The sequence below is a fragment of the Aythya ferina genome (assembly GCF_964211825.1).
Source record: "Aythya ferina genome assembly, chromosome: 11".
Classification (NCBI taxonomy): Eukaryota; Metazoa; Chordata; class Aves; order Anseriformes; family Anatidae; genus Aythya; species Aythya ferina.
The window spans coordinates 20,890,558-20,903,123 of record NC_140307.1 but is presented as its reverse complement, the minus strand read 5'-3'; the positions used below and the strand labels follow the sequence as shown (position 1 = coordinate 20,903,123).

Genomic DNA, 12,566 nt, shown 5'->3' with positions numbered 1-12,566 from the left:
TGCAAATACCGCATTATGGTTTTTTTTTTTAAGTATTTCCATCAGCATGCCAACCAGCACAACTTGGGACCGGGGACACAGCAAACCTACACTGTCTGAATGACTGCCAAACTTTACTCCCTTAAGGCATCGGGAGGTCTCTTGAAAGTAGCTGTGCTTTGAACTTCCCTGACTCCTGTGGGTTCCTTTTTAGATAATCGATATTTTACGTAGCTGTAGTGACCACCATCATATTGAAAGAAGACAAAACAAGAAATCTACAAATGCAGAGGGCACTTCCTTCCCCATTGCCCATTTCAAACTAATGCAGCCTAATTACTCCATCTGTGTAAATTGTGACTGAGCTAGAACAGCCACTGGATCTTGGTCTGCTACAACATCCACAATTAATGTTCTAAGATCCCCTTCTAAGTAAACAAACCCAAACCTAAACAGCCCTAACCCTAATTTTTATGGGGGCAAAGAGGCTAATGTAGAATGACATCTACCTGAAATTCACCAGCACTCCAGAGACCAACAGCATTAACAGCACTCCTGCAGGAAGATGGACATGTGGAACAGCTTGTCTGCCTGCATGCTGAGCTGGGCAAGCAGCAGCCAGCTCTATTCTGAATCCTGCAAATGCTTAGAGCATCCTGTAGATGCTCCCCATGAGTGCGTTCCTGGGACAGCCTACACAAATGCCAGTTGGGCAACAGTTTTCAATATACTCACCCTGTTTCAGTTCAGTACTGCAAACATTGAAGTACCATTGAATAAAATACATTTCTTGTCCCACACTTCAATCTACGCCTCTGTTACATTTACACATCAGCCTTTTCAAAGCTTGTAAACAATATCTGACACCAAGAGAAAACTGCCACCCACATGCAACACACTAGGGATGCCATCACTAAAATCATGTCACGCATCAACCTGAATAAAGCAAAAAGATTGTTTCCAGTGGCTATAGTAACACACACCACTTGTATCAGACACAGAAGACTACCTAAGATTCACTCAGGCCAGGGGGCTACTCATGCAAATTACACCTTGCTGGGCAAAGGCATGAGATGTATAGCAGTTTTGGGTCTTCTTTTTTGCTTGTGTTTTTGTTGTTGTTTTAAGTACCTATACATATTCTGTATCTCACTGCATTAATCAAGATCCAGACAAATTCATCAGTACTATTGATAGAATAGCAAACTGAATATATGCATTGTAGTAGGAGAAAAACAGAGGCTTTGTTGATTCTCTTCACACTTATTACTGAAGGATGAACCCTAGGTTGAATAGCCTGTCATTTATGCCGGCACAAAGTCACAGAAGAATCAGACTTTAGGAATAGAAATTGTTATACTAAACTTCATCATATTTAATTCTACCTTTAAAAATTCAATTATAAGTTTCTTAATTTAAACTCACCTATACTGCATTGGAACAAAACTAGAGCAGCTTGCACATCAACAATGCTGAAAACAGCTTACAGATTTGGGTGAGAAAATTCCTACTTGGTTCCCATTTTCCTCATCTTGTCTAGCTGAGCAGAGCTGGAAAGCAGTTCTGCAAATTAAATGTAAGAAAGAGAATCAATTCATCTCAGAGAATGTAAAAATACAACACTATTACATTGGTCACATTTTCCCCCAAAATGTAACAAGCAATACATTCTATTTTCAATCTAGAGGATTTATTTCCAATTATGGAAGACAAAATGAAAACATACAGTTCCCCATATTGCAAGCAGCTTTACGCAGACAGACCACTGTGTCTGCATGAGTCTCCTGGCAGAATCATGGACTAAAATCTAAGAAAACGAATAAAAACTGCTTCAATTTATTCTCAGTCTGAGTTGGGATTCCTGAAAGACAACCATCTCCAAAGATACCCCTGTAAATTTACCTAGGTTTAGATCTGCAGCAAAACAATACCCCGCCACCCCCAACACTCTCTCACAAAAGGAAAAAAAAAAAAAAAAAAAAAAGCTTCTCCCCCAGAGAAAGAGGTTTTGTCTTGCTTCTGTTTCTCTACACACCAAATGTTCTGACAGACATAAGAACTCATCGCTGACCTGATTCATTGCTGTACATCACTGGGTGCTTTCATCATTTATATCCAATTGCAGAAAGAAAGCATACTTGTTTGCTTCTTATGACACCTACTGTAGCCAAAAATCAATTCCACTTGATCACAGCAGCCAGTCAGCACATGATATAAAGCTCCGAAGTACTTAACCATTCTTCCTTCGTAAGTTCAGCAAGAGACACTACAATATCAAGACTTCTTTATTCTGTCTATCATTTACTACCATTTAATACTATGGGACCATCTAGGTATTATTCTTATACTGAAAGATGGCTTTGGCATTTTTCCACGTAGTGACGTCCCATTGCTATAAGCTCAATATTCATATCCAGCTGACTAGCAAGCTGGATGCTTGATCATGACTGGCAAAGATTCCGTTTTCCCTTTACAGCTTGGCATCTTCTGAAGTGCAAGGGATTAAAACATGCTTAAGACAAAGCCCCCCCCACAAAACAAAGTTCAACCAAGCTCCCCTGCGTTCATGCTGATTTGGCTAGGCAGAAATTAGACGTGCTCTGAAAACTATTATGATTCAAGCAGACCCAACCAAAACAGCATCAGCTTAGCTACTGGGTACTTTCCTTGGACAGTCTTCACAGATGCCAAGAAATCTGCAGCTTCTGAAGAGCCAGGTCCTTAGTAACTAGAAAGCACAGGAAGCAGTGCTACCTTGATTTAGACTGTTTCAATACTTAGTCAGTTAATGATTGTCCTTAAAAGTGTCATAGGTAAATATCCAGAAACTGAAGCAAAATCTGGAGTTAAATCTCTGGATGTGGCCTAGAGCAGGTTAAAAAATAATAAAATAAGAAGTATTCCTAATTTCTCTTTCTTCATATTAGCAGCCATTAAATTTGAGTGGTCCATGCCAGACAAACATGTTTCTACTCATCCCTCTCCACTGCACAATTGATCAAAGATGATTTTTCTGAATCATCTCACAGTTACAATGGGGGAATCTCCTTGTCCTTTTTACAACGTGACTGTAAGTTTCAATAGATTTGTCCATAATGCCCATGCCAGCTGATTAATAATTGAGTATTTGGAGTAGAGGAAGTGGCATGAAGAAGGAGACTTACTGCTTTAATGTTGGGATTGTGTCTTGAGGCTTATGTCATCTAAAAGATCTTTCACTATGGCAACATGAACAAAGTTAAAATGCTACCACTGCCACATATTTCAGTGGCCAGAACTAACACCACAGATGAAGCCACCACAATACAAAGCATTTCTGCAGTGCTAGAAGTGAAACTGTATTATTAATTTCATGGTTATATCAGCAAAAAGGGGTAAACCAGCTACTAATCTGCCCTTGGGTAAAAGGCAGGAGAGTGATTCTGCGAAGTCTCCAGTTGGATCTAATAGATCCCCAGGGGAAGTCATCTGAACCTTATCTTTAACTCAGCTGAACCATAAAATGGGATGAAAGCAGACCTGAACAGAAAATGAATTCTGTATCTAAGCTTCTTGCTCTGAAACTGTTACACAATTTCAACCTGAATTTGTGTCAGTATTCTACAAAGTACATGGAGTTGAAAAACAGAGGGGAAAAATGCATCTTAATTGGGTTCAACAGAGAAAAACAAATGCTAGAAATGCGATCTCCTTCACTCATGAATTTCTATTCCCTGGCCTTCATTAAAGATTTTTGAAAAGTTTAAGATTTCAAAAATCAAATTCAAGCATTTTATTATCAGTAGATTTACACTGATTAAAATAAATCTACTAATGTTAGGAAAGAAAAATCATTGTATACAACTTAAATAACAGCCTTTGCACATGTCTGCCTAAGGTTTGCACTTCAGAATCTTGTTTATATATGTATTTGCTCAGGCACAATTTTCCCATTGGGGTTGCAGTGGCAAGTTGCATGGCCTAACTGTGCCAGCTATTCTCTCATGCCATTGTCTTGGCAGGTTAGATCAATGATATGCTATGTCTCCTTTCATCAAAGAGGCAGAGTTTTTTGTTTTTTTTTTTTTTTCTTGATGAAAATTCAACAGTGGCTTCCCTGCCTCCTGCTCTTATACCATCCACTAAGCAATCTTATTTTCAAGACACTTCACTGAAGGCAACTTTGCATAAATTGTTAATAACTTAATTGCTAATAACACTACTTTAGAGCTCCAAAATAAGGATTTAAGTCTAGAGGTGTTTTTTAAAAACACCACCAAATATAAAGTATTTTAAAATAACAAATCCTAAGAGCAGTACTTGAGACATTTACAGGAAGATACCCATTCCCCACTCATCCCTCTGAGGCAATACCTGGTGACGCTTTAATGAGGATAAATTACATATATATTGTACATGTATATCCCACATTGAGTTTTTTCAACAGCATGAACAAACATTGAAAGAGAAGCTCTTCTGATGCACACAAATGAGAAGCAGAAGAATAAGCTAGTACAAACTCTGTCAATAAATACACACCTCGAGAAATGGCTTCCTAGTTTATAGCAGATTTATAGTTCTTATCTCAAGTTCTCAAAGTTCATCTGAATCTCCAATACAGGGAATCTCAATGTATCAGTAAATCTTTCAAGCCAAGAAGAAAACTCACTCAAAAAAGCAATGTCCCTTATCAGTGGAAGAAGTGATAAATCCAAAATAATATATAATTCATGATGACACATATCAAGACATTACACCAAACACTGACACAAGACCTATTTACGGCATTGCTTTGCCAAGAGTATTCCCTACAGAACCATCTCCTCTCTTACTCTGAACCAAACACCTGCTTTGAAAATGCACATTTATTCAGAGCTGAGAAAAAGAAAAAATAATAATAAAAAAAATCTAATTCAGCAGCCATATCTCATGATGGAAAACTAGTGGCCCTCAGCCAGCAACATATAAAAGTAAATGAAAATTTAAGCACAGATCAAGAAAAAATGCAGCACACTATGGCTACTTTAAAAAATTTATGACTTCAGACATCAAGCTATCCATTGTCTAAAACATGCTAACATTACTGTTAAACTGTCCTTGGAAAGGAAACAAAGTTTTAGCTCGGTTCTTTTATAGCAGCTTCCTCAGCCTTCGGAGTTTAGTACCCATTTGGATTCACAAGCTCTGAACAAAGTCTTCTCACATCTTTCTAGTACAGTCCAGTGGTTTAGGGATCCCAGATATCCTGGACAGGAGGCATTTATATTTCCACCCCAGAATTCAGAACCTGGAATTACTCTGCAAATGTTAACTAGGACTTGCAACACCCTTGGGAGTGAGACCACTACCAGACAGATTTGAGAAGTACACTATATTTAGTGACTACAGGTGACACAGCGTGTAGAGTTTAAAAAAAATATATATATATATATATATATTTTAAATGAGAGACTATTTCCCTACCAAAGCCACTACTGCAGTTCACCTTCTAATTAAATTAAGTCATTACAAATATATAAATAAAAAGTAGCTGCACTTGCACAGATGTTCCCTGACGAACTCTGCAGAATTGAAGATTTCTTCTCAAGACACAGAACAAGGAAGCATATATTTCCCTACTCACCCTACACCACCGAACTCAGGCTTTAGCCAAACAACACACCTGCAACTGTTGACAAAGCAGAATTAAACTAAGAAGAAACCAAAAGTTAGTGTATACGTTGAGCAGGAGTTTCACAGTTCCAACAATAATGATTTTTCCTCTGATCTTTTTATGTCAGTCATACAGAACAATAGCATTTCAGATGTTAGTATTTTTGGTCTGAATAGAGAAAATGACTCCAAGCTCATCTGTGGTTCTGTCAAAGCAGCACTACACTCAGAGCCCAGTGAACAGCAGCAGTTTATAAACAGGCTGCTTACAAAGCACATCAGGCAGGTCTCTGACCTGCAAGATACCAGTGTGGTAGAAGACCAGACAGGACATTTACAGACTGGAGAAGATTATATTTTAGCAAAATGGTTTCCAATTTTTTTTTTTTATTATTATTAATTTTTTTTTAAAGAGCAAGAAATTGCCAAGTTGGACAACAGAAAAACAGACATGCAGACTGGAAATGTTTATAGAAGTCACACAAGAAGAATAAAAGAGAAAATGTGCTTGGGTAAACACCATGGTAATTGAAGTGGCACAGCAGGAATCAGTATAATGCTTACAAACAAGAGTAGAATAATAATTTTATACATATACACACACACACCTATATACACACATGCTCAGCCACTTACTTGCCCAGTGCAGTTACATTAAAGGCTGATTGAATCTGACAATGCTTCCCTTCACCCTTCCCCCTCTTCCCTTCCCTTTCCCCCCCTCAAAAAAAAAAAAAAAAAAAAAAAAAAAAAAGGAGCAGGAAAAAAAAAAAACATGATTCCCCAAGGACAGGCTGAAAAAATAACGAGCAGTCTAGCAATTCAGCATGTCTCATTCTACACATCAAACTACCATTTGGAAGGTGAATTTTCACCCATCGTCTTCCTGAAGGCACATATAAAACAGTTGAATTCAGAAACCTGTACTGACTATGTTCTCTCCCCAGAGCCCTGGGCTGCCTTGATTGCCTTTTGCAGTGAGGAATCAAAAACTCTCTAACATCCACTGTAATCCAGTCCAATTTCCCCTTAATCATAGGGAAAGCCTGGTCTTTTCTGGAAGGCTCCTGTGAAAAGTCTCCTTTGACTAGCATGGGCTACGCTGAAATTTTTCATAATAAAACTGATTATTCTTCACCACCCTAATAGATCAATCTGCAGACTCAGGGACACCCGGAGAAAGACCTCAGCACAAAGTTTCCATAATGATTCACAAAACCAAAACATGATACACACATATACAGTAGAAAACACCCTGCACCTTGCTAGGACAACATAACCAGATCACTCCACTCTCCCATCTGATATTACAACATTAAGGTAGAGGTGAAGGGTCCTTACCAGACAAGATGTCTGTGAACATCAGAACAACCACGTTCTCAGGTTTAAGCCTCTGCTCAACCAACAGATCACGTGGCCAAGTTCAAGGCACAGCTCAGACCATGCACTGTAGGCCTCTCACTGAAGTATCACTAGAGAAAGGGTGTTTTGTTGTGTTTATTTATTTTTATTTTTTTTTAAGCTGTTAAAGCAACCTTCCACCTAGAACCTCCAGTTCTTGGCTCCCTAGTTTGTAACCACAGACAGTCCAGGGCTGGCAGTTTCAATTACAATCTGCTTTTCTGAATTTAAAGTCAGCATTAATTGGCATACCTAAACTACACACAGATAGTAAGTGAACTAAATAAGGCCTTTAACCAGTCAAGTGGTCCTATTTTCTGTCTTCATGATGGTAAAAACAGTCCATTAGTAAGTGTGCATCATTTAGACTCTGTGATACTGCAGGCTTTATAATAAAGCTAAGAAAAGAAGAGGCTAAGTCATATGGCAGCAGTGAAACTACCCACCTCATTTACAGAGGGAGAAAAATGAGAGGGTTCTGAATGGTAAAAAATAATAATAATAATAATGCACAAACAAATATAGTCTTATTGGCATTAATACCTTCAAAACAAGGACAACACCTAGTTTTATTGATTCTGTTCCTTGGATGCGTTATTCCATTTCTTTCCCTTTTCTCACAAAATGAAGAGAATCCATCCAATTTTACCCAATAAATAACTCCTGTTCGAAAAAAAAGAGTAAGTATTCTCTTGACTCCTAGCAGCAGAGGACTGGACCTACTAAGTATGTAAAAATCAGCTAATTCAGTGTGCCTTCATGGATTGAAGTTTTACAGATCTTTATAAAAAAAACAATTTAATTTTCATAGAGAAAAAGCAAGACATTAAGCAATCACTAACACTTTTTCTTTTAAGGTTCTCACAGTAAGATAAATGACCTTTCTAGGATCCCCAAGGAAAACGGGGAAGGGCTGGAATAGAAGTTTCCCTGAGAGCTTGCAGCACTATGCTATGACCAAAAGATCATCCTTTCATGCCAAGTGTCAGGTAGGAATGGCTTGCTAATGGGCCACAGGAAGTGATATCCATTCATATTTTAAAAACCCAGACAGGTTTGGTAAGAGAATAACATTACCGAGTTTAACTGGGATGTTTTAAGGACTTTGGCATGAAATAGCATGTCCTTTCTCAAAATAAATAAATCTAAATAATTTGGTTAAAATGGAAGAACATGGCCACTGAAACTGCTATGGCAGATTTGAAATATAGTGCTCTAAACCAGCTTAATTTTCAGCAAACACTGTGCAGATGCTACATTGTATAAGAAATAAGTCATTTATCATAAAAGTGATAAAAGGCCCACAGTGGGGGTATTCAAATAAAAAATAACAAGAGATCACCTTCACTAAAGACTAGGAGAGACTCTTCTTTTTTTGAACAGTTATTTACATGCAAGGAAATTAACTAAGAACTAAACCAATACAAAATAAAGTTTTGAGGTAATTGCAACACTAAGCAGTGAAAATAAATAAATAAATAAATAAATAAAGCCATTTTTCTATAGCTTCCCTAACATGGGATGCTTCTCTTTTTCTCATTGAATAGTTTGTCCCTCTGATATAACATAGTTACGCTAATCCACACTAACAATTGCGAGGCCAATCACAAATTACCAGACCCTACAAATCAGCAAGATAAGCAAACAAACATTATTAAAAAGCCCAGTCAAGGATATGACAGCACATCATTTACTCTGTTCATTTGTTTTTCAAAAGTAATTTAAGTCTTCTGTTGTTGGTAACTATGGAGTGGTAGAGGTGGGCAGAACAAGTGAAAAAGCCCCTACCATCAATATCCATTTATTGGCTTTCACATCCATTCCCACTTAGTCTGAAGAACCAGGGCTGCAGTCCCAGGGAGAATCAGAAAAAAATCGTTGTGGTGCTGCTGCGTGCTGGAATCTGCACATAGGTGGTGCAGCCATACCAAATGTCCGTGAATGTATAAGGCACCTTCCAATCCACAAGCAGCTGTCAGGTGCCCCATTCAACAAACAGGTCAGTATCTGCCACCAGCAGTTTGTTATTTGTAATGCACAAGTCAACACAAAGAATTTAGTCGAAAGCATGTCAGCAAAACCTACTTGTTGATTAATTCTTGTCATGACCGAACCTATAAAAAGATTGAGGCCATTTTGCAAATTATCTGCAGCAGGGTGAACAGGGTATGTTCACAGTATCAATAGCTAGCTGTCTCTTGTTCCAACTGTGGTATAACCATAAAGGTAACTACCAAAAATCTACTGCATGCAGTGGTTAAAACGGCAGAGATCTGGGGCAATACAAACAAGGAGGGAGTTATGAGAGCTCTCAAGCGTGCAAGGCTGGAGGCATTTTCGCAGTACACATTTTGCATGAAATATGTAATCTGTACATTTAATTCAGGTAGCTTTGTTCTTATTACTCCTCCCAGCTCTCTGCTGGATTTTTAGTAGTAAGAGCCTATGACATATGGTGCAGTTTCCTGGTTGTTAGCAAAGTAGCTTGTGCTGCTCAGCTCCAAATGCAGGCACATACAGATGGGCAGCAGACTCAAATTTTAGCTGCATTAAGGCACCAGCATACCAGCTTGTACAAATGGGAAGTCTTTCATCAGCTCTCCTATATAGACAGAAATGGATTTTCCTCTCTTTTGGTAAAACATGAAGCTACAACAGCCCTTTTAGGTATCTGTTCAAAACACCTGGGCCCTGGAGAACAGGCTGGCGCAGACAGCCCAGCAGGCAGCAAGAGCTGCTTTGTGTTGAGGACCTGTGAACTTCAAGCTGAGACCCGGTTCTGCAGAGGCACTTCCCTCTCCTTCTGTGTTAGCACCCAGAGCTCAGCCTTTCACCTGCCCTGCCATTTTCAGCCAATTTGTTCCACAGCAAATTACTATTCTGTATGCATCTTTGTGAAAGGGCCACATTAACCTTTCTGCTTTTCTCCACTTTCGGCATGAAGCTTGAAGAATTGCACAGTGCTCACCTTTCCTTTGTACTTCTCTGTTCAGGGGTCCAGACCGTGACTCTGGCTGGTTTGTACTTTCTGAGTCCCTCCTAGGCAGGCAAGGAGCTCTCTCTTCTATATTCCAGTTTAAGGAAAGGGTGCAAAAATAACCAAAGCTAAATTTTTCTCCATTCTTCTGTCTTCCTCTTTTTTTTTTTTTTTTTTTTTTTTTTTTAAGAGAGGGAAAAGTGGTTTTTTTGTTTAGTTGTGGGTTTTTTTGTTTGTTTGTTTTTGCCTTACTGTATTTTCAAAATGCATTTTTCCCCAATATAGTCCCCTCCTTTGATGTTCAGTCTGTAAAAATAGATTTATTCTCCCATCTTAAGAGTCTTTGCAGCACCCATGCAACTCAGCCTTGCCTGCCCTCTGCAGTCACTATCATAACATCCAACTCGCTCCTTTTTCTCAGTCAACTTCTGCCTGTTTGGCTCAACTTTTTAAGCTCAATGGAGCTGCCAGAAAGACTTGTGAGCCTCAGATCTCCTGATCCTACTTGAATCATGCTGCAATCCTCTACTAGTCTACTGTTTGAGATGTTAAATATGATTTATAACCTATTTTTAGAAAACAAATTCAAATGATATGTGTTTCCTTTACATCTCTCTTTTTCTCCTCCATAGATACTCCACTGCATCTGGAGCACATAGGATTAAGATTCATTTTAACACTGATTTACGTGACCTCCAACAAAAACAAACAAACAAACAAACAAAAACAGCATCTGTAGCTAGCCACCCCATGTCCACAAAGCAAATAAATCCAGAACCCAGAACTTGTAGGACCTGCACTGAGGTCCACAAAACAGCATTAGGCATCGTCTCACGAATGAAGGAAAAGAGGGGGGGGTGGGGGTTGTGGTTTGCTTATCCCTCCATCGATCCAATCAGTGAACTAAGCCTAAAACTCTCTCTTTTCCAAACAGATCGTATGGCTAGGGTGCAACTGACTGATAAGGCACCAGAATTCCAAAGTAAAATGGCAACCCAGAAAGGATTTATTTTCTCCTTTGGGTTCTACCCTAAAGCAACTTTGCTGCTGGATCAGAGTTCACTATTTATAGCTCAAAAGTCTCTTCTCATTAGCAATAATAACCTCATTATCTGTGAAGATTGAACACTTTTTGCATGCTCTTAAATAACTTACACCAAAACAGAATTGGACAAATGCCAAGTGTAAAATATTAGTGATACTTTGGAGAAAAATCTAGTTCTGTCAAACCCAGAATCCTTCCTGAGAAACTGTGGAGCAGATCTCCACTGTTTATGTGTTTATAGATTTTTCTTCTTGTTTGAGACTAAAATAAAGTAGTCCTGATTATGCTTTAAAATTCAATCTTTTTTTTCTCAGAAATTGTAAAATAGCTGAAAAATGCAGAGGACAAATTCCATAACTTTATGCTTTTTGGGGGACCTCAAAGTCATCTGCCTTCATAACCAGTCCAGTGTGAAGTTGTAGTGTATGTCTGTTGACATACACTTAAAACAAGCTGCCACACATTTCTCATCTGTTTTTGCAAATATATTCCAATACTGTTGTCACCACCATCACGATGCACACTTCCAAAACAAAGCAGCCCTACAGGATTCTGTCAAAGAGAAGTCTCTTGCTATGATCTTCCAGCAGTTGTTTCCTGTAGGTTGAAAACATCTCTCCTCTTCTTTTTGGGGGGTTTTAGTTTTTTGTTGCTGTTTCTCCCCCCCTGCAACTCACTGTATTTTTAGATCACAAGCACTACCACAAAGCAGAAAACAGCTTTCAGAGTGAATACATATTCTTGCTTATTTCATTTGGTTATATTTTTGCTTATTTTTCTTTCTTATTTCTATTTCTATTATTTTGCAATTTGGTTATATTTTGCGTATTTCCTTTGGTTATATTTGGTCATCTTGAAAAGAAAAGCCAAGAGACCTTCTTTTCCTGTACCTCTTCTGTGACACTAAGGTACACTACCAGGGCCCAAACAGGGAGACAAACATCCCTAGGCCACACGACACTTCCATTTTCTTCAGTTTGAGGTAGATGTGGTACTTGTTATTGGTGTTCCTTGAACTTTTAAACACGCATACTTCCATACTTCCTTGTTCCTCAGAAGCCCACCACGTGTCCAACAGATGGACAGTGCTTTCTTCTTAAAATACATGCAGAGACACCACCTCGTAGCAAGGACAGCTGTAAAGAAACAGCATCGAGATACATTTCCTACCTTACTACAGCCCTCCAAACCACTGTTGTGATTTTGTGCAGCTGTAAGGGAAATGGAGCAGCTGGGAACTCTGAAAGTATAAATTAATACTTATAATCTATTTACTCTTCACAACATTTATGAAGTTTTTTGTTTTGTTTTGTTTTAAGAGAATACAAATAGGGATTAGACTTCACAAAGTGGAAGCTCAGTTACAAGCAGAAGCTTATGAACTTTGTGATCAGCAGGTAAAACAGCAAAGACATGCATTTCTGGAGAAAGGGTTAAAATTAGCATGGTGTATCATTCCAGTTTAATTGGGCTAGATCCTCTGTTGGCATAAACTATTACAACTGCATCAACTCAAATTAGCCTGTTGAAATG

At 38.5% G+C, this 12,566-nt stretch overlaps 1 protein-coding gene across 1 annotated transcript in view; it reads right to left on the bottom strand.

The window, feature by feature from the left end:
- The window catches only part of LOC311442625 (uncharacterized protein), a 59,659-nt gene that overhangs the window by 16,158 nt on the left and 30,935 nt on the right, over positions 1–12,566 (bottom strand). The window contains exon 11 of the mRNA XM_084532059.1: positions 1,405–1,542. Coding sequence (XP_084388185.1) covers positions 1,487–1,542 — 56 coding nt within the window. The 3' untranslated portion in view covers positions 1,405–1,486. The remainder of the gene's footprint in view (positions 1–1,404; positions 1,543–12,566) is intronic.